The sequence below is a fragment of the Terrapene carolina genome, unplaced genomic scaffold (genome assembly GCF_002925995.2).
Source record: "Terrapene carolina triunguis isolate 2854851 unplaced genomic scaffold, T_m_triunguis-2.0 Scaffold247, whole genome shotgun sequence".
In the NCBI taxonomy this organism is placed as follows: domain Eukaryota; kingdom Metazoa; phylum Chordata; order Testudines; family Emydidae; genus Terrapene; species Terrapene triunguis.
This window is the reverse complement of record NW_020664598.1, coordinates 6,893,970-6,915,233: the sequence shown is the minus strand read 5'-3', so window position 1 is coordinate 6,915,233 and position 21,264 is coordinate 6,893,970. Positions and strand designations below refer to the sequence as shown.

Genomic DNA, 21,264 nt, shown 5'->3' with positions numbered 1-21,264 from the left:
AAATTGTCCTAGCTCCATTAATGTCCAGCTATTCATATAGCTTTTGTCACTCATTTTTTGTCATGGCTCAGTCCGAAGCTAGTTGCATACACCCCTGATTTAGACCGTCACACGCCATGAAGCAAAGCAGAGTAGGCAATGGTTCAACTACTGGTCCCTTTCTGCCACCCTCACGAGTCTCCAGAAAAATAATTCTTTGGGGTACCCGTAATACTGATAACCTGCCCCAGGGGAGATTCCTTGGGGCAATCAGATACCTCATGGCTCCAGCTGTAAACTGTCTTCTCACTTTGGGGGTCACCAGGCTCTACTGGTTGTTCTCCCTCTCAAGTGATAGTTCTCCAGGGGGAAGCCATTCAGTCACAGGTCTCTCACCTTGCATTGACTCCATGGGTGAAGTCCTGGCCCCACTTAAGTCCATGAAAAACTCCCTTTGACTTAGGTGGGGCCAGGATTTTACCCCATGGCTCTCGCCAGTCTGTAGCATGGAAGACTCATAACAGGGTACAAACACCTCATAAACTCTGCTGCTAATTAATCTTGCCCCACGGGGATCATTTAGCCAGATGCAACCAAGTCAGATTACACAGATTTAGCAGCTTGGATGGATTTTATCTGAAGTTGGTGTGAACTATATTTGAACATAAATTATCCATTTTTTCAAGATGTGCGGCAGTCCTATTTTCTGGTTTATTTTTGAGCTATGGCTGTAGAGTTATAACATGACACCTTTCTCCCAGAAATCAAGAAACACATATAGGAAACATAGCCTCAAGTCATGAAACAGAGACATTTACATTGCTACTGGTAAGACGGCCGTGAGCAGAGCAGAAATCCAATATAATACCCTGCTCCAATGATCTCTGGGACTCACTGACAGCTGATACCGAGTTTTACTTGAAATGTTTCTGCTCAGAAAAGTGACTCTGTAAAGCTAGCATTATGAAGTTCCAAATTCGTTGTGTCTCCATGATTTCCAGATCAAACATGCTCACTTTACAAGTAAACATGTTTATTCTAACTTCTGGCTGCACATTCGCATCAGAAATCAAACTCTGTTCCTTTTGGGTCAGCCTCAACGAGAATAAAGGGTCTGTAATGGGATCGTAGTTATTCATTCTATTGATAATGTGCAAGCCAAAATAGAATCTAATTTGCTCTCCAATAGCTGTGTTGTCTCAGAAAGGGGTAACAGAAGTAAAAAGTACCTTGAAATTATTTCCGGTCACTCAAGTAAGCAGATCTGACTGACTATGCACACAGAGCAGATCTACCATGTGAGAAAGTGCTATTTTTACATAATCACTTTTCTGGCCCATGTTGGAATAACCCTTAAAATTAACACATCTAGGGCTAACTAATTCCTGGGCAAAACCCATTTAGAAAAGATAGCTTGAAGGATTGTTCCCAGATTTTGCATGAATCATTAGGTACCAGTGAGTAAATTCCATGATAACATCAGGTAGGTTGATACGAAGAGTGGGCTAACAAAAGCACTGATCTAACTCCAGGGATGTTAATCAGAAAACAGGCTAGCAAAAGACTTCCTCAGGTTGCGGATGGTTTCAGCTTTTGCCTCATCTTCGTTGGCGTTTCCCCGTTGTGATGATTCAGATATGCTGAAGGTGTTCGTCAGGGACTGGGATTTGCTGAAACAGAAAGAGACATTCATGCTCAGAAAGGCTGATGTTGGATTCATTTGGGCAGGGGAAGTTGGTAATTCAAAGCTGTTCATTGATGCTGTGCTGCAGTTGCAGCAGACAAGTTCAAGGGCAGATGTGGGGAGTCTCCATAGGTTGCGAAGGCACCTGAGGCCTGTTTGGAGGCTGCTGGCTCTGATATTCACCGTTCAGGCTGTGTTTGGGGTGTGCAGAGATTGAGGCAGGGTTTTCAATGTCAGTGTTTTTACAAATCTCCATGTGGATATCTGCTATGACAATGGACTAGAGGCCCAATCCAACTCTCATTAAAGTGAATAGAAAGACTTCCATTGAATACAATGGGAGCTGGACTGAGCACCAGGTCATCTCCAGTAATATCTATGGTACCATACACTTCCCAGCTAGGCTCCTTGCCTGTGTGTTCTGTGACTTCCACACCAGCGGTACTTAATACATACATTACAGCTAAGGCCCAAGCAGAGGAACGTCTATTGTTTACAAATCTCAACAAACATGCAAATCTAGTATGTGAAGAAAAGCAAAGGTCCCAGCTGCACCCCTGGCAGGAGAAGAGATGATTAAGGATACCAGCCTAATGCTCTGCACAGCTATATCAGAGACCCATCTTAATTGCCAAGGTCTCAGTTTTCCACTGCCAGAGGCTGAGTGCTGTTGAGGCCAGACTAATGGTCCAGTGGTTCATTATGCAGGAAACCCAAGCGTGTCTCCCGATCTGCAGGATGGCAGAATAGCCGTTCACCCAGCCCTTCAGGCCTCATCTATACTAGGGTGTCTCCCACCATTGCTATGGCCAGGTCAGCTCCACTAGTAGTCCCAACACAGGGAGCACTAGTGGCCATCTGGGTTTTGAGCATCACTTGCTTTGCTCTGACATGGTGCTTAGCACAGCAGTGGCATCTGGATCCCTCTTTATAGTAGTACTCCCAGCCTCGCTACAAATGCTTGGAAATTTGGGGCAACAAAGGTTTGTGCAGAGCCTAACCCCAGGGGAGAGTGAAGGTGTGATTCACATCAAGCCCTCTGGCCAATGACAGGACAGTCATGGTGTTTCCTTGACTGAGAGGATGGCAGCTGTGCCTTGCAGGAGCGGGCAAGGAGAAAGAATGTGTGTGTGTGTGTGAGAGAGAGAGAATGTGAAATCTCAGAGATGCAAAGGACCTCTCGCTCTCCCTGAAAAAAATACATGTGGCCCAAGGATCTGCCAAGGCCAATTCCATGGAGAGCATCAGCATAGGGGCACTTGTACCAATTAACTGTTAATCACTGTTGCCCAGCCCTGAGTCTTGAAGAATGCTGTTGCCTGGCAACAAGGGATCAGACAGGCCCTGGCCTGTCTACTAAGCCAGGACACTTTTAAAGACATTATCTTTTTCAGATCTACAAATCTGTTAGCTTAAAGGGCACCTACTTCAGGTGTGGATGTGGGGAGGCCTGCTGCTTGGGTGTTTCACCAAGGCCTTGTTGAGCAGGAGCCCGTCCTTGGGCAGGGGGTCTAGGCTGCTGTGGTGGGAAAATGCCTGGCTTGGAGGCCTGGACTGGGGAGGTTCCAGTGGAAGATCGTGTTAGCTGGGGGGATCCAGGCGACCTCTGCTGCTGAGGTGAGCTAGACTGGGGACTTTGGGGCTGCTGGCCCTGAGGAGAGAGCCGTTGTTGTGGAGGTGCTCCAGTCCGTGGAGGCTGAGATCCCTGAGGCTGGCGTGGACCCCCTGCAGGGAACATGGACACAAAGGTATACAAGACACATTAAACGAGCAGCTGCATGAGGGAACGGGCTCTAGTGGAAGGAGAAACATTTTCAGACTCGCTCCATGCAGAGACCTAAGGAAAACTATTTGTTATGGATACTGGATGCCATTAACCTGTTGGTCAGTGGCAACATGCCCACGTCTATGGAGTTGCTGCTGTACAGTTCCTTGCCTTCTTAACACCAAGGAAACACTGCCACCCTTCTCCCAGGTAGAGCTGTCTCAGCGTGCCTTAATTCTCCATGTGATTGTCACCATTTCTTGTCCTTGATGTGGGAGCCTGAATTGTTGGGGGTGGAAGGTTGGAATCAATGGGAGAACTAGCTCTCCCCACAGAAAATGGAAGTTTGGGTCAACAGCACCTTCCCTGGATAGTTACGATGAGGTGCTTGTATGCCACATCACCATCCATGCTTCTATATTATAACATGATCAGTGGGTGGATGCTTCAGCATTTTTGGATGAGAGACCCTCAAAGCAAAGCCTGACTTTTCTGCCATCCTAAAGCCACATAAAACGATGCTCCTAGAAAGTGAAAATAGTCAGACATGTGTCCCTTAATGTTTTATACACCATTTCAAAGAGCAAAGCTAATAGCCTTTAAAGATCTCATGTACTCTTGTGCATGAGTAAAAGTGTTACCCCAATGTCTTGGCCAAATTCCAGCTTGGGCAATTACAGTCTGCTGAGCTCAATTCTACCTGCATTTTCCACTGGAGATGCTATTCTTCTTGATTGCCTTTTCTGAACTGTTGTGTAATGTTTGTGTGCACTGTTGAACAGTCACTGTATTTCATCACAGCACTGGCTGCAATTTCAGTGACGGGTGAAGAGATTCCTCTGTACAGTCTGAATCAGATCTGTCTAGACCATCAGATGAACTGTCTAGGTTTCTTTTGCCAGAGGTCCTAGAGTACAGTACCTTGAGGAGGTGGCCGTGGTTGGGGCGGTTGTCCAAGCTGAGGTCCAGGCTGAGGCTGCATCTGTGATTTCATTGACTGAGGCTGGACTTGTTGTGGCTGGAAAAAAATCATTACGGTCGTCAGAACATGTTCAAAAGGAGAACTAGGGATGACAGAACTTTGAATGTTGTGGTGTTTCCAACACACTCTGCCACTGCAGCATAAGGCCTGTAAGGTTCCATGGTATTATGATGGAGAACTGAGTAGGAAAGAGCATGGAAACTGTTAGCTAGAAGAGAATGACTGTAGAGTTGCATTTTTTAAAAGTGGGTTTACAAACAGAGGAATTACCAGACTGCATCAAACCTGAGGCCCATCTAGCCCAGTGGCCAGCACCAGATGCTTCAGAAGTAGATATATGTAAGAATCCTGCACTAAACCTAACAGGTGTGGAGTTATCAGGTCTCATCCTGATTTCTAATAGTTAGAAATTGGCTTAAACCATGAGGTTTAATATCCCTTCCACATGGATTGTCAATTAATTATAACTCTGGAAATTCCTGACATCCCTATAATGTCCAATCCGTTTTTCAATCTTGTTAAGTTCTTGGTCTCAATGACTTTCTGTGGCAGTGAATACCACAGTCTAGTTATTTCCTTTTATTGGTTTCCCACCTTTTAATTTCATTGAATGTCCCCTTGTTCTCTTCTAAGAGACAGGGAGAATAGGTGTTCCTAATCTACCTTCTCTAGACCATTATTGTATATATTTTTACTTTGTCACCTCTTATTTGTCTCCTTTCTAAAGTGAACAAGCTCATCATTTCAGTCTCTCTTCCCAGGAGACTGTTTCCAGGCCCTGGATCTTTCTCACCACCCTTTTCTGAGCCCCCTCTAGTTGTGCACTATCCATTGTTCAGCTGGGGTGATTAATACTGCGAACAGTATCCAGATAAGGCTGCATCACTGATTTGTATAAAGGCATTAGAATAGTCTCCATGTTGTTCACCATCCCATTTCTTACAAATCCTAACAACTTGTTTGATTTTTTTGCCTGCAGCTGTGCACTCAGCAGAGGTTTTCACTGAGCTGCCTACTGTGAGGCCAGTTGAGTTGATACAGTTAATTTAAAACAAGTAGTTTAAATTTTCCCCTCCAATGTGCATTAATTTGCATTTATCAACATTGAATTTTGTTTGCCATTGTGTTTCTCATTCACCTAGCTTGGTTAGGTCTTGCTGAAGTGCCTCCCAGTCCTCTCTAATTTTGCTGTCTATCTGCTCACTCTCGTTTTCTGATAATTAATAAACAGTTTAAACAACACAGGACTGTTGTGCAGAGGCCTGTACTCTAAGCTGTCCAAGGTAACAAGAGTCCAACTCAGCCTGTTACATAAAATTGTTTATGAAAGTCAGCAAAGTTGGAGCCACATAGACTGGTCCAAACTGGATTGTTTAGGTTAAAAGAACTGTTAAGGGGCCTTCAAGGCTCCTGGCAAAGTCATGGGTTGGCATGACAAGGAGCTAAACAAATCTAGAAATGGGAAGAAATGTTTAGAGTTGAAATCACTGACGTGTGTTTTAATTGGTTAATGTTATTGGGATGTGGTTGCCAACCCATCTTGGACATTGTTCATCTCGGAGTCACTAAATGGACGGAGGCCGGATGCGTGGGCTGGAAGGATTGAGCTTTGTCACTGTGGCTGCCACTCCCACCGTCTCTTGGGATCCACCATGATACCGTTGGGCCTTTGTTGTCCTGTTCCTGAAAGGCAGCCTGACTACACCGGGCCAAAGAGAGGGAACCAAGTGACATTGCCACCAGCTTCAGCCAAATCCTGAACAATACCTGGGATGTGAGACTTGGGTTCCTGCTGTCGCCCCTCCACTGTGTTTCTTTTTCTTTCCCCACCTTATTTCTGCTCTTTCCTTTCTGATTTCTGTCTAATAAGCATCTGGCTTAGCCAGCCAAGACATGTCCTCCTTTCGCAACACTGTTATGAGCCTGGGACTGGAGAGGCAGCCACAAGCAATACTTTAAAGAGACCAAGACTGCTATAGTTTGCCAGATCTCAGCGTGGCTGGTCAGACCATGTGCTGTCCCTGTGTTTCTCCAGCAGCAAGGGTGCAAGGGAAAGGCAACACCAGGCACAGAAGCTGCATTTTCTATCTTTACTGTTCTTTTCTCTCCTCTGCTGTGTGATTGTCTTGTTTGTCTTAAACAAAGGAGGATTGGACTTTAGCAGCAACAGCTCCAGACCATCATAACTAACTTTTTCTCTTTCCCCCAAAAGACAGTTAATAATGCATCTTTAATTCCATCTAGCAGACTGTCCAACAGGGGTTCCTCCTTACATAAAGAACCAACTGACAGCTTCCGGGGAAAGGGGGAAGGGGTATTATTAAAATACAAGTCTTACTTAATACTTTACTGCCTTGATTCTTCTCCAATCCCTCCTCCCTGGGTTCCTGCTATACACTTAAAAACGGTACTCGTATTCACAGATGTTTTTATTTAAACCCTGGCATGTTGTGCCATGGGGTGCAGTTCGGTCATTCAAAACTGCCATTGGCAAATGTTGCTCTAAAATAAGATGGGTTCAGTACTCAGCCTCGGGTGAGTGTGCGGTGAGGCGGGCGCACTAAACATGAGGCCTACTGGTCAGTTTAAAAGCAGAAATGATGGGTTCTGATGAACGGCAACGTCAGCCAGGCCTTCTTTTCGGGGACTGGTGGCTGAGACCCAGGGTCTCTCTGAAGAAGCAGGGATGCCATTAGGGAAGGGCCTAACAGTGGCAGAAAGCCTCACTGGCTCCCTTTGGGATGCACCGGATTTCACCAGAGAGGCAAAGGTGGGAATAAACTCAATCGTGGGGATTGCTAACCTGTCAAGCTGGGATGGAGAGTTGCAGCCAAACTATAAAGAGTTCTAGAGTCTCCTCAACGGGCACACAGAACTTGTGTTAATATTCACTCATGGAAGCAGAGACCCTAAGAGTAGCAGGGGCTCCATCAGCAATGAACAAGCCACATTGTTTGGCTTTATAGGTTACCGAGTCATGTATTGCTGGGGTCCAGCTAAGAATCTGCCCATTCTTTGTGGGCAGAGATGGGGGATAGGTTTTCTTTATAAACCCTGCAGAAGCTCTCAGACTTAACTCCCCCTGGAGGGACAAGGTTATGATCCTGCCAGACTCTCCCTGGCATAGGTTGGTCTGACTGCTCTTGACTGAAGTTATTTGATGCCATGTCTTTAAACTGACTCTATCGCCCTCTTCCCCAGTCCACAGTCCATCAGCACTCTGCTGTCACCTACAAGGGAGCCTAGTTCAGCATGTCATTGCCTGCCATCATGCCACCCAACCTGAGTCGCCATAGCAACAGCTGCCTCATACTGCTTGGACATTTGTGAGCAGAAGATGCTCCTACGCTTGCCATTCCCTTGCCCACTCTCCACCCCTGAGTCCACCTCTCGCCAAACTGTTCTCCAATGTTTGTCTCTGATGATGCTTCTCTTTATAGTTTGTAGTCTTGGTCACAATCTGTACCCATCCAAAAGGGCCCCGGGTATATGTATGTGGTGGATAAGCTGAATGAGAGTGTGATGCCCTGGTACTATGAATAGAGACATTGCTCAGGAACAACCCATGAAGGGTTTATGGAAGAGCTACCCCTGCAACAGTAACAGCAGAATGATCCAATACTTTGCATGGGGTGACATCTCTGTCCAAAAGCGCCGGAACGTTCAATCCACTCAGGTACATGATTGGCTGAACACTCCTGGGGGGTTTCAGAAAGCACCCGCTTTTCTGAATGGCTCCATCCACTCTTACCCAAGGCCTCGGAGGTGAGGGGGTAGATCCTGCAGTCACAAGAAGTTGAGTCATTTTGGAGACAACGAGATCAGCTACGAGCTGTGTGTCCTCCTCCACGTGCTCCCCTATCAGGGGCATCGAGCTATCCATCACCTGCACAAAGAGAGAAAAGGACAGCTAGTAAGGCAGCTTCCTAGTGGCAGAGGCAGGTTTAGACACTCAATCTGATGCCAAGATGTGTTACTTCATCCCCAGGCAACTATTCCCATCATTCGCCCACAACCTGAATCGGCGGGAGCTGCCTATCACAATGGCTGGCGCATATCTCAATTTTTGAGAAATGCTGCCTCCTGCCAGTTGGAGCCCAGGCCTAGGCTTGATAAGGGTTTCTGGAGACTTTTTTTGATCAAACACACACAAACTAGATACTTCCTACAGCCAGAGAGGCTGATTGAATGTCTTTCATTGATGGGTGTTTCTCTGGAGTTCAACTGTGGTGATATTTGTGGATGACACTCCGACAGGAAGGGTTCCAGGTATAAAGGAGAAAGGAAACAAACCGCAAAGAGACCCGTGCAGATTAGTGCAAGGGGGACTAGAGGCAACCAGGGCAAAGCTGGTAATCAATGCAAAGCTCTGCAGGAAATAAGGAAATAAACAACACAGGCACAAAATAGACAGGATGTCTCCAAACAGCAGTACCCATGCCATGAAAGTAAACTTCCTCTCAGCTGGTCTCCTTTACGCAGTGCTGACATTACTTTGCCATGTAAACACGCACTACAATTACCACAGGGAAGGTGAGGAAGCAAAAGTTTGAAGGGATCCACAGTCTTAAAATGAGTGAGACCCACAGCTGTACGCCACCCCTGAAACATCACCATAATCATCAAAGTTGTTTGTCATATCCCAACAGCTTTACATACATTAACCAAGTCCCATACAAAGCAGCTCATTATGGTGAAGCTAAGGTTCAGTTGGAGGTGCTTATTAACCTACCAGAATGTTAAGTTCTTTTAAGAAAACTAAACTTTAGAAATCCAGGAAATGCAGCAGTAAAGTTTGCATTTGTCAGATAAAGCTCTGACACACACAGATAACAATTGCAACCGCAAGTCTGCCCCACTAGAGCTCCAAGCGTACAGTCTGAACTGAGACTCTATTCCCAGCTCCGCCACTGGCCGGCTAGGTGACCTTGGGCAAGACACTTCCCCCTCTGTGCCTCAGTTTCCCTAGCTGTAAAGTGGGGCTAATGACACGGACCTCCTTTGTAAAGTGCTTTGAGATCTACTGATGAAAAGCACTCTGTAAGAGTTAGGTATTATTATTATTAAGCAGAACGTTTCACACGTTTCTATAGTTAGGTTTAAGGAAGTCTGTTTGTGAAGTCAGTTCATCAACAGATGGTTCCAACCTGACCATTTGACATAGAGGTGACTTATTAATGGAGTAACTGTTCAACTCTCCTTAATTTGGTCTCCACTTTAGTTTTGTTACATATGAGCTTATATAAAATCCAGACGCTATGCCTGTGGACAGCTTTAATTTTGAAAATCTGATGAGAAGAGGACTGGTACCAAAATCCATTGCTTTCTTGATTTATGGTCTAGGACAGGGGTGGCCAACCTGTAGCTCCTGAGCTGCATGCAGCGCTTCAGAGGTTAATATGCGGCTTCTTACCTAAGCACTGATCCCAGGGCTGGAGCTATAGATGCTAACTTTCCAGTGTCACGGGGGGGTGCTCACTGCTCAACCCCCTGCTCTGCCCCAAGCCCTGCCCCCACTCCACTGCTTCCCCCAAGGCCCCTACCCCTTCCCCTTCCCCTGCCATGCCCTCGCTCACCCCCATAGCCTCCTGCCACCTTGAAACAGCTGATGGAGGGGGGAGTAGGCACTGATTGGTGGGAGCTGCCGGCAGGCAGGAGGCACTGGGGGCTGGGGAGCGGATGAGGGGGGCTGCTGACATTACTGTGGCTCTTTGGCAATGTACATTGGTAAATTCTGGCTCCTTCTCAGGCTCAGGTTGGCCACCCCTCGTCTAGGATATGTGTGGAGCAGGTTAAATGGAAGGGGGGTCAGATAAATATGTTAAATGTTCAAATCTGCTGTCATCTCCTCTGCTTCTTTGTAGAACAGGCTTCTTGAGGTCCAGAGATAGCTGGGTTTGGCTGCCACAAAGGTGTGGCAGCAGACTGGCTGGGAGAACTATAAAACATTGGACTTGAAATCTAACCTGATTTCTATTAGGGGGTCTCGCTAGCATGTAGCTCCGCGAGGCATCCCCATTTCATTTGGCAATTCTGGCACCTGCTCATATGTAGGAAAGGACAGAGCCATGTCAACTTCATTTACCTTGTTAGTTTACTGTGAAAGGGATGGTTTATGACCACTAGATGGTGCCACTGTTCCCTTTAACAAGCCATTATCCAGTGAAGTAATCTGCTCACTCACTACCTCTGGGTGTAAATAACTGTGTAGTGATAGGTCTGTATTAAAAAAAAACCCATCTCATCTCTTCAACTTGGGAATTATTTCCCATCATTACTGCAGCAGCATGTGATATGCTGGCTGAAGTGAAAGGACAGGGTATCATTTAGAAACAGAGACATCCAGGCTAAATTAATCCTGTTTTAGGCTCATCAAAGTCAATGGAGCAACATCAGGCATTAGGTTGTTTCTATGTCTTATTTTGTGATTTCTGACTCAGCTCACTTCTGTGGTATTGATTGAGGGAGCCCAAACACTGGGCTATCACTGACTAAGGCATGGGGAGGATGAAGCTAATAAGAAAGGACACAGTTTTTCTGGGCCAAATGATGCTCTCAGTTGTGTCAGTGCAGCTACTTCAGAGTTATACAGGTGCCAAGATCAGAATCTGGCCCCATAATGCTGAGATAAACCACCCAGATGGAATATATGAAATACAAACATATTCCTCTCATCTCTTCCCGAGAATGAGACCAAAGAACAGCTGAGGGAGAGGGGAAGATGTCAGCACACACAAACCCTGCCTTTGTAGTTGCCCAAGGTCAGTGGCTGTCTCCTGACACAGCTGCTGTTGCTCGATAAGATATCTCAGAGGGAACGGAAGGCGGCAAGGCAGAGAAGAGATCCAGGAAAACCCCTTCCCCGCCTTCTATCTTACGCCAAGAGCTGGAGGCTGGGTTTGTTATTCCATGTTCTCATGTGCGAGTGTCGAGGTGTTGGGTGATTGGAGGGAAGGAAGGAAACAGATGATTCGACAGATCAAAGGGATTGATACGACAATGATGAAAGACTGGACAGGCCATCACGCAGAGCAGTAGAGTACTTGTAGTGCGTGTGGCTAGATCCACAGAGTTCTACGATAACAATAGATGTGGCACTGCTGGCCATGAGAGAAGAATAAAAAACATGAAGTCAATCCAATTTTGATTACTCTTTAGTTTCGTGGATCATTTTACTCACCCCCACCCCCCGCCATCTGTAAAATGACTCATCATTGTGGAGTTATTTTAGATTACAAAAACGGGCCAGATTTTCAGGTGCACAGCCCCCAACAGTCACCCAGTGCACTGAGAACGTTGAAAATCTGGCCACTCCTCCAGGTGCCTAAAGAGGAGTGAAACTCTTCTGAAAACTTGGCCTCCGTTGGGGGTGCTGAGCCCTTCTGAAAATGCCAGGCTCAGTGACAAAGCCCTTTAGTGCGGAGAAAGAAATACCAGTATGCTGAATCAAAGTCAGCGCTGCTCTGCGTGAGTGAAGAGCGCTGAAATCAAGGGAAGTGACTCGACGTCTGAATGTAGCCCTTAAAGTACCGCGAAACTACCCAATGCCACGTGGCAAATAAAGATGGAGAGCTCAGCTAATAATAAAGGTATGGAAATCAGGTCGAAGATAAATTTATATTAATTACTTCAGATTTCTGGATGGCATAATCCTCCTTTCTTGTGCTCAACCTCCTCTCTCCTAATCTGAGCCCCTGTCTGCCATAAGCAATGGTGATAAGTCTCACAAAACACAGATCTGGCTGTCTTTCATATTGTGAGTTCTCAGGGAACAGTTTTCACATTGTGAAAATTCATTCCTTGGTTCCATGCCATTGTGCAATCTTTACCTTTTATTTATTGAGCGAATTTTGGAGTCATTTCTTGCAAAATTTCACAGCAAATTTTCCTTCTCACACAGTGAAATGCAGCTGATTGGGCTGTCACACTCCCCACCCCAACAAAACAAAACACAGAACAACCAACCCACGAGCTTCTGGCCAAAAAAAAGCCCACTCAAGGAACTGGACTAGGGGAAAGTAATTACAGTACTTCTGATTCTCTCTCAGAACTGGCATAAAGTAGAAAATGTGCCTGCTTTGCTTTGTTCTACTCTATTCCATTCATGTTCCCATACAGTGCCCATCAGTCTGGTATCTGAACTCCTGCTGAACCCCTGGCATAGCAGACCCTCTGGGCCAGATCCTTAGCTGGTGTAATTTGGCTTAGCTCAGTTGAAATCAGCGTGGTGCCTCTGATTGGTAACAGCTGACCTCACTCCGTGTGTTTTGTTCAGTGTAGAATCATGGTGTAATACGTGTGCAGGTGTGCGTTTCTGTCTGTATGTGCAATGTGGTAATGGGTGTAAGTCTATGGGTGTGCCCTCGACTCAGTGACACAAACATGGAAGCAGGTATGCAACTCCACCCCCATCCCGAAGTCATACACAGAAGGAGGTGTACAATCCTCCTCCCCCCCCCACACACACTGAGGCAGACATGTACACATGCATATGGACATACATACCCGCACAAAGGCAGATGGGTCAAACTCCCCACCCCACATACAAAACCACACAGGAAGATGTGTGTGTACACACAGGCACCCATGCATTCAGAGAGGCAGGTGTGTGTATCTTCTTACCTTCCCCCAGACACGGGCAAGTGTGTACACACACACACACACACACACAGGCTGAAGTATGTTGAGTTTAAAAGGCTCTATTCTGGGGTGGGGTTTGAAGAGGAGCAGCTCCACCAAAAGCTGCTGACAACTTACATAGAGGAGTCAGAATGACAGCAGCACCCCTCTTGCCATTTGGAAGAAGCAGGCTAATGTTTTCATTGCTGGCAGAGCACTTGTATTACACGACCTCTGACAGGTCCCTGGTCCCCGAGGAGGAGATGCACAAGACTGGAATGTGCAGTCGCCGTAAGGCTCATGTGGTTCTCATCAGCTTCCCAAGCCTCGGTGGGTGGGAGTGCTCTCCCACACATAGCTTTCTAATGTGTCAGCACCCTCAAACGAAACTGCAGGCCAGCTTTGCTCATCTTCCTCTGCCTGGGCTGTGTTGGTGGAGTTCACAGCAGGTCAGATGCTGAGCCTCACTTCCAATAACATCACATGGAGCAGAGGACACTAGCTCACTTGCCAGATTTGGTCACGCCCGGAGTGGCTCTTGAGTTTCCAATTTGATTTTCCTGCCAGCTTTTCATGACCCGTCCTGTTCCAATGACCCGGATCATGTTACCCGTCCCAGTCCCCTGTTCAACTCCCTGGCATGGGAGGTATCACTTTGAACGCTTGCCTTCTCAACCACAGCTTGTGCAGCTAATGTGACTGAAACCCACAAACTCTCTTGGGGGCTTGTCTTGCTTATCTGCTAGCTCAATAAACTCAGGCCTGGGCAAACGATTTTAAGGGGTGCATCCAGGGTCTGATGAAGACAACGAGGCTCATTCATGCTACTTATAGTCCTCTTCCCTACAGCTCTAGTTCCATCCAGTTCATCGTCGGCTCCTATGTGACATGCACCCTGCTTGTGACTGACTCCTGAGCCTGACTTCTAATCTTAACATCGACCCAGGAGCCCATTCACAGGTATCTGGCAATTTGGTTGCGACTCACAGTTAGTCCTTGCTTGGGCACATTAGTTGAAATGATCCTGGTCACCGTGAGGAGAAAATGACTGGGTCAAGGGGCAGAGCGTGTACTTAGAGTACGTCTGACTGTCTGAGCATGTCAGCATGCGTGGGAGAGTTTGTGTTTGTGGACGTACTCGGATGAAGTAGACGTGAACTCCAGTCACTCAAGCTCTCACCTCAATGATATAGTCCTTCCCATCTTTGCTGTGGACAGCTTTGACGGCACAAATATCGAGGCCTCCAAACATCTCGGCGCAGGAGTCCGCCCAGAGTCTGTACCTGCAGAATCCACACAGACACATGGCTGGGAATTATCTGGCTGCTCAAGGATTAAAATAAGGTCTCCATGCTAGTAGGGTGCCAACTTTCTCAGCCTCCCACCAAATATAGACCCCCCACCCTCTGCCTTATTCAACCGCAATAAGATAGATATCATGACCTTTAATATTGATTCACCATCACCAGTACGGATAGAGGATTATGTTCTCACCAATGTAGAAACATTCATATACTTAGGCAGCACCATCAGCCCGGATGGTGGAACAAGCCAGGACATCCGGAACAAAATCAATAAAGCCAGGAACACCTTCAGGAGCTTAAATACAGTCTGGAAATCATCAAAATACAACACCAAAACCAAACTCAAGATTCATCAGAGCTGCGTACTTTCAACATTACTTTATAGTGCAGAATGCTGGGGAATGAGAAAGTATGACATGTCCAAACTGTCTTCATTCCATACCACCTGCCTCAGAAAAATCCTTTGTATCTTTTGGCCCAGAACAATCTCAAGCCAAGATCTATTGACACAGTGCAGCCAAGAGGATATGAGCACCATCATTGCCAGGAGGCGTTAGAGATGGATTGGCCATGTGCTTCGGATGGAAACTGATTCCATCACCAGAGTAGCAATAAGATGGACACCTGAGAGCAAGCAAAAATGAGGCCACCCGAAAACAACATGGCGAAGAGCTGTGGAAGCCGAGCTGAAAAACCTGGGGCACAGCTGGGGAACCATTGAAAGACTTGTCAGAAACAGACAGGAGCAGAGGAACTACACCACTGCATAATGGGAACATGATGATGATGATGATGACCCTCTGCCTCTGGAAGTGTATAGAACGCTCTTCACAGCAACTCAGAGTTATGATGATGAGGCATCCCCTCCCTCTATTCTACAGGCAATGGAGGAAATAGGAGATCTTGCATGATGAACGCCTACATTTTCCTTCATTGCACATCAACTCCCTACTCCTACTTATATCCCCTCGAACCACCTGAAATCATTTCTATCTCTCACCGGTATTTACACACCTCAAATCTCCCCCACTTACGTGTCACTTAGCCAAGCTGTAAATGTTTAATTCATTTTATCTTTCCTCAGAAGAAAGTCCCTGAAATTGTTATTGCTCTGCCCTGAATTCCCCACCCCCCCGTAGACAACTTTCTGATGCTGAGATGCCCGGCAGTTGGCATGTTCTAGGTGTGGAGAGCCAGAGTGGAGCTCTATAGTGAGTGGCTATTACCTCGCTGTTCTGTGACATGATGTCTCTGAATATACAGCCCCAAACTGCACAGGCTTTTTCATTTGTTTCCTCTACATCACCACCCTGCAAGCTGTTCCCAATAACCCCTATATCCATTTAATATTACTGCTTTCCAAGTATTTCCCTCCTGTTGAATATATGCTGCTGTGTCAGAGTGAGAGTAGGAGTTGCTATATAATGGGAGCCCCTGCTTCCAGCTGTCCTAGCACGGGAACATGAGCTGGCAGGAGCAGGAGGCCATGTACGATGGGGTGCCCCCTCAGCTGTCTCTGCACTGGAAGAGGAGAGGGAATGACAAGAGATGCATTATGATGGCGACCATGCTCCCTCAGCTGTCCCTACATTGGAACAGGAGAGGGAATGAGTTTTGCTTGTTTTCTTTCTGTGCAGCTGTGCGGTGGTCCTGACCATTTCAATACAAAAAATCTCAAAGCAGAAGATCTGCAAGCAGGACTCTCACACTGGGTGGAAATTGAAACAGGAAAACACTGAGGATCTCAGAGCTACCTATGCAGACCTAATGGGGAAGGAGAAAAGAGCCTATGATCGTGAAGGCAACCGGAGCACCTATAGTTTGATCTTCATGATCTAATGATGAACCTGCAAGAACACAAGGTCATATACGGATGGGGCAAGAAAATAGCATATACAACTAATAAATCCTTCCTTGTCACTCCCTGCCTCAATGAGGAAACAAAGCGAAGCCACACCCCCACTCAGAGGAGGTAATCATAGAATCATAGAACTGGAAGGGACCTCGAGAGGTCATCTAGTCCAGTCCCCTGCACTCATGGCAGGACTAAGTATTATCTAGACCATCCCTGACAGGTGTTTGTCTAACCTGCTCTTAAAAATCTCCAATAATGGAGATTCCACAACCTCCCTAGGCAATTTATTCCAGTGCTTAACCACCCTGACAGTTAGGAAGTTTTTCCTGATGTCCAACCTAAACCGCCCTTGCTGCAATTTAAGCCCATTGCTTCTTGTCCTATCCTCAGAGGTTAAGAAGAACAATTTTTCTCTCTCCTCCTTGTAACAACCTTTTACTTTTACTTGAATCCTGTTCTCATGTCCCCTCTCAGTCTTCTCTTCCCCAGACTAAAAAAACCCAATGTTTTCAATCTTCCCTCATAGGTCATATTATCTAGACCTTTAATCATTTTTGTTGCTCTTCTCTGGAATAGGAGGCTATTTCAGCCCCCATCATCTGCACAGTTATGAAACTTGTTAAATCACCATAAATTCACTCCAGTAAGCAGGCTCTTTCCAGCCCTGGGTTTGTATGGAGGAGGAGGGCAGCAGGAATGCGCTGTTTACCCTGGGGATTAACTCTGTGACTCAAGCAGGATGCCCAGGCTAATGCACTAAGCGCTGCAAGGCCCACTCATGTGCAGCTGCAACTGGATGCTGCTCCTGTACCACCGGGCAGCTTCTTGGGAGCCACGTATATTCTGGAGGGAAGCTTGAGGGTGTCTGGGTTCAAAATCCAGGCTAAGACACAAATGAAATGGGGCTGGTGGTCTCACCAAGTTTACTAATGGACATTCGTCCATATCAACCACCCTTTCTCCTGAGAGGCAGAATTTTCAGATGCCCAGAGGTGGAATAGCAGAGGCTGCTCCTGGTGAGCACTCAGATGCACAGGAACAGCCGGGATAGGAATAACAGAGGTGCTGCAGGTTAGAATTAAGCACAGTGGCCGATGTGTATATACTTATGCATGTGTTTGTAGGGGAGTTAAATTTGCACTCGATTTGTCACCATGATACCTGGATTTAGCCAGCACTGTCAACCCCTCATTTTTGCCCAGTATTCAGCAAAGTATTTGAGCATGTGCTTACGTTCACCCCATTCAGCAAAGCACTTAACCACACTTAACTTTAAGCATGTGCTTAAGTCGTGCTGTAGCTTCAGTATCAGCTTTGCTCTTTCTTTTTTGAAAGCCCCTTCTCTTCCTTACCTCTCTGTCATTGCGATCTGCTCCAGCATGGCAGAACCTGTGTTTGCCTTCCAGTTTCCAGAGATGGATGTCCTCCTGGGAAAACAAACCAATCACAGGATGACAAACCAACCCCTCCAAAGAGGTAGTTTTCACACCTAACTGTGTGTGGGGAACATGGGTGATTCAGCAGGATGTCCTTTCCAGTCCTACAGTCCACAGTGCTCCCAACAAATTCTGATCATCCAGTAAATGAAAGACTCAAACTAGGAGCAAGGAACTAAGAACCTCAATGCATCTTTTGTCTGCAGCTGGATGGGTGACGTGTAGTGGCCTTGTGAATACTTTTCTCCTTTTACACATCAGATCCTGAAAAGCCAAGATGACTGTGTCACGGAGTATGGGGGGGCTCAGGGCCCTGCACCCCCGGCGTCCTGCGATTCATCATGACTCTCAGCCAGCCAGTAAAGCAGAAGGTTTATTTAGATGACAGGAATACAGTCCAAGACAGGCCTTGCAGGCACAGACAACAGGATACCCCACAGTTAGGTCCATCTTGGGGTCCTTGGGCACCCCAGCCCACCTCCTGGGGTCAGAGCCCTCCCTGCCTTCCAGCCACCTCACCAGCCAGCTTCCCAGACTCTGCCTTCAGCGACCCCACCCACAGCCTTTGTTCAGTCTCCCGGGCAAAGGTGTCACCTGGTCCCAGCCCCCTCCTGGGTTCTCATGTTACAGGCTCAGGTATTTTCAGTCAGTTTCCCATCCCCCAAGGCCGACCATCCCAGCCACACTCCCCTGTCAGCATTCACAGACCACAGTAAGAACAGACCCAGTTCGTCACAGACTGCAAAACGCCTCTGGGATAATTAACCTTATGCTCTGCATTGTAGAATCTAAGCATATGTAATTCTCCTGGCAAAGATGTGACTGAAAAGATACATAGAAGTCAGATATAAACTACTCTCTGAGGTTGGCTTCTATTGTAGTGGTGGCCTGGAAAGTCTGTCTGTCTGTCCCCTCTTTTTTAATCTCAATGGCCCACCTGCTCTGGGACCCACCCGCCAACTTCTCCCAAAGGTTTTTTAGAGTTGTAAAATGCTCCAAATCTCCTTAATTGTAACTGGCTGTGAATTTCAACAGAAGATGCTGCTGCTGGCAAATTCTGAGCTCTGTATTTGTCTGTCAAGTGCTGGGCTAGTTCATTTCTTTGCACTTAGGAAGAAGGCAGATTTTACACGGCCTGCAATGATAGCACCTTGTGCTGTAGTTCTGCCAGATCTCACAAGATTCCTGAGTATGGTTTCGACTAGTATCTGGGGAGGAAAGTGCTGTATTAGTTGTAAGATATTATCCCATCAGTGTGTTTGATACACCCATGAAACACTCCTATGCTGCAGAAAGCATGCATGGTGATTCAGTGGGTGGCACTCTTTTCCCCGCACCAGTCATGATCCAATGTAGCCGTGTGGTGCTGGGAGATGCTGATTGCTGCTGACATAATCTTTTCAGTGAAATGTAGAAAAGTCCTGATCATTTTTGGTCATTAAAGATCACAAGGCACTTTTCACAAGAGCAGAGGTGTTAAACCTGGTGTCCAGGCTAAATTCAAAGTTGGGTCATTACATTTTGCCCACTTAAAATTTCCTGAGAAATGTTTCAAATAGACATGGCCTCCTTCTTCCTTTTCTGCTCTAACCTAATATGTATGTACTGCTGCTGCAAACTGTTAAATGGCTCCTGGGATCCAACTCAGAAGGGGTGAAGTGGTTCCTGAGTATGGTTTAGACTAGTATCTGGGGAGGAAAGTGCTGCATTATTTGTAAGATATTATCACATGCTGTACTACTGGTTATCACACACACAAACCCTCCTTTCCTATTACCAAAACCGTTCACCTTCCTGACCTTTTCTTTAAGCAACAGAATCCTCCCTCTTTGAGGTTTCTGAGCCTTTTCCATTACCTAAGGACAGTGTTCAACTCTCAGCCTCTCTTTCCTTCTGTCTCCCTAAGTTATGCTCCTTTCTGGGGTTGTGTTTCCCAGCTTTTCAGTAGGAACGGCTCTTTATTTGTAATATGTGGGTTCAGAAAATTGCCCTGTAGTGATTGATGACAAATGACATCCAAAATCTCATCAGTGATGAGAACTCCCAGATTCAGATTAGTAACACAATGATGGAATATCAGCATTGAAAAGAAGTATTTGGAATATGTAAACAGATACCCCATCAAAAAAGCAGCTATACTATGGTGTAATACAAGGAAATTCCATGTGGGCGAGCTCCAGAGAGTGCAGCTTTGCTGCAGTGGTTGGTTTATCTAGTTGTTTGTTTGAGCCAATCTGATGTTCTAGTCCAGATGCTTCATCTAGAACATACTAAAAGTTTCAGTCAAATATAAAAAAAATCTTAAAAAGAGACTTTCTCAAAAGCTGTCCTGACCATTAACATAAGCTCCACCACACCTTCATGAAATCCACTCCCTTCCCAGCATGAGAGAGCAGGTGAGTCTTGCAGCATGGCACCAAATTAAGGCTTTGGCAAACCAAGGTAGAAGTGAATTTGAGAGCCAAGGGCTCCTCATTGAGAAGGCCCTGCCACCAGACCTCTACTGTTTATACTAGAGGATCTTAGCTTGAATGCCTCCAATGGCCCTAATTGCCATGGCGGTCAAACAAATAAAAGTGGCCTCTCGAATAAAAGGGACCCAGACCATATAGGGCTTTATAGGTCAAGGCCAACATCTTAAATTTCACCTGCAAATGAACTACTAGACAGTGTGAATCATGAAGCACTGGTGTAATATGCTCACTGTGTGAACCACCACTTCATAACTGGGCCATTCCATTCTGCTGTAGCTCAGTTTCTGGCTCCACTGCAGCCATTCAACTGCAAGAGGACAAGAGCACGAACATCAGGAGTAAGGTCTTAAAAAAAAAAAGGGTACAACCCTCTTGTTAAGTGCAGAGGGCAAGGGTTATTCTTGGCAACTGCTGCTACCAACCTGGGGTACTCAGAAGCAGCTGGCAGTCCAACGCGACCTTCAGGTTGCAAGCCTTAAAAAAACATGGTAAAAATCCCACCCCATTGGTTGGGATTCTGATATAATTTTTGCCACTTCTTTCAGTTGTTTTCCCTGATGCACAATTATTATTTGAGTTTTATCTGGTTCACCAGCATTATGAGGTCCCCCAAACCCATTCAGTAGAATTATAGGCGTGTGCCACATGGCTATTTATCTGTTGTTTTCAGCGTGGCTTTAGTTATAGGCTAAGCAGGTGTTCACCATCAGTGTAAGTCTGGAGTAACCCCACCGGAGTCAATGGGAATCTGAACTCAGTCTCTCAGTCACGGGTTGGAAGAAAGTATACTTGCATCTGGGGTGGGGAGGGATGAGCTAGTCACCCTGTAGTATCCTCCCGCTGTCAAACCCTGGAGGCAGAGTAGACAAATTCCAGAGAGAACTGTGTACACAGTCCTCAGGAGGAAGTGAGCTTTTGAGTTTTTGCATGTGTGGGAGGCAGTATGAAATCATAGGGACTGATTCCATTGCACTCATACCAAGAGAGTCCTCTCTCTGACTGACATTACAGCAGACACTGGTATTCTCAAACTTAAAGGCCAAGATGTTCCAGAGAGCCCAGTGATTTTGGATGCCTTCATTTTTGAGAGCCCAACTTGAAACACTTTCAAGGGGCCCGATTGTCAGTGGCTGGATGCCCTCACCTCTCTCATATGACATACAATG

At 46.3% G+C, this 21,264-nt stretch overlaps 1 protein-coding gene across 2 annotated transcripts in view; it reads right to left on the bottom strand.

Moving 5' to 3' along the window:
• Positions 1-559: 559 nt before the first annotated feature.
• Positions 560-21,264, bottom strand: part of SYN3 (synapsin III) — a 255,111-nt gene continuing 234,406 nt past the window's right edge. The window contains exons 8-13 of one of the 2 annotated variants that reach the window (XM_026657459.2): positions 17,541-17,615; positions 14,210-14,312; positions 8,156-8,296; positions 4,350-4,446; positions 3,091-3,388; positions 560-1,649 (exon numbers count right to left, since the gene is read on the bottom strand). In XM_026657459.2, the coding sequence (XP_026513244.1) occupies positions 1,517-1,649; positions 3,091-3,388; positions 4,350-4,446; positions 8,156-8,296; positions 14,210-14,312; positions 17,541-17,615 (847 nt within the window). In that variant the 3' untranslated portion in view covers positions 560-1,516. The remainder of the gene's footprint in view (positions 1,650-3,090; positions 3,389-4,349; positions 4,447-8,155; positions 8,297-14,209; positions 14,313-17,540; positions 17,616-21,264) is intronic. The other variant, XM_026657458.2, reaches the window with a different exon arrangement.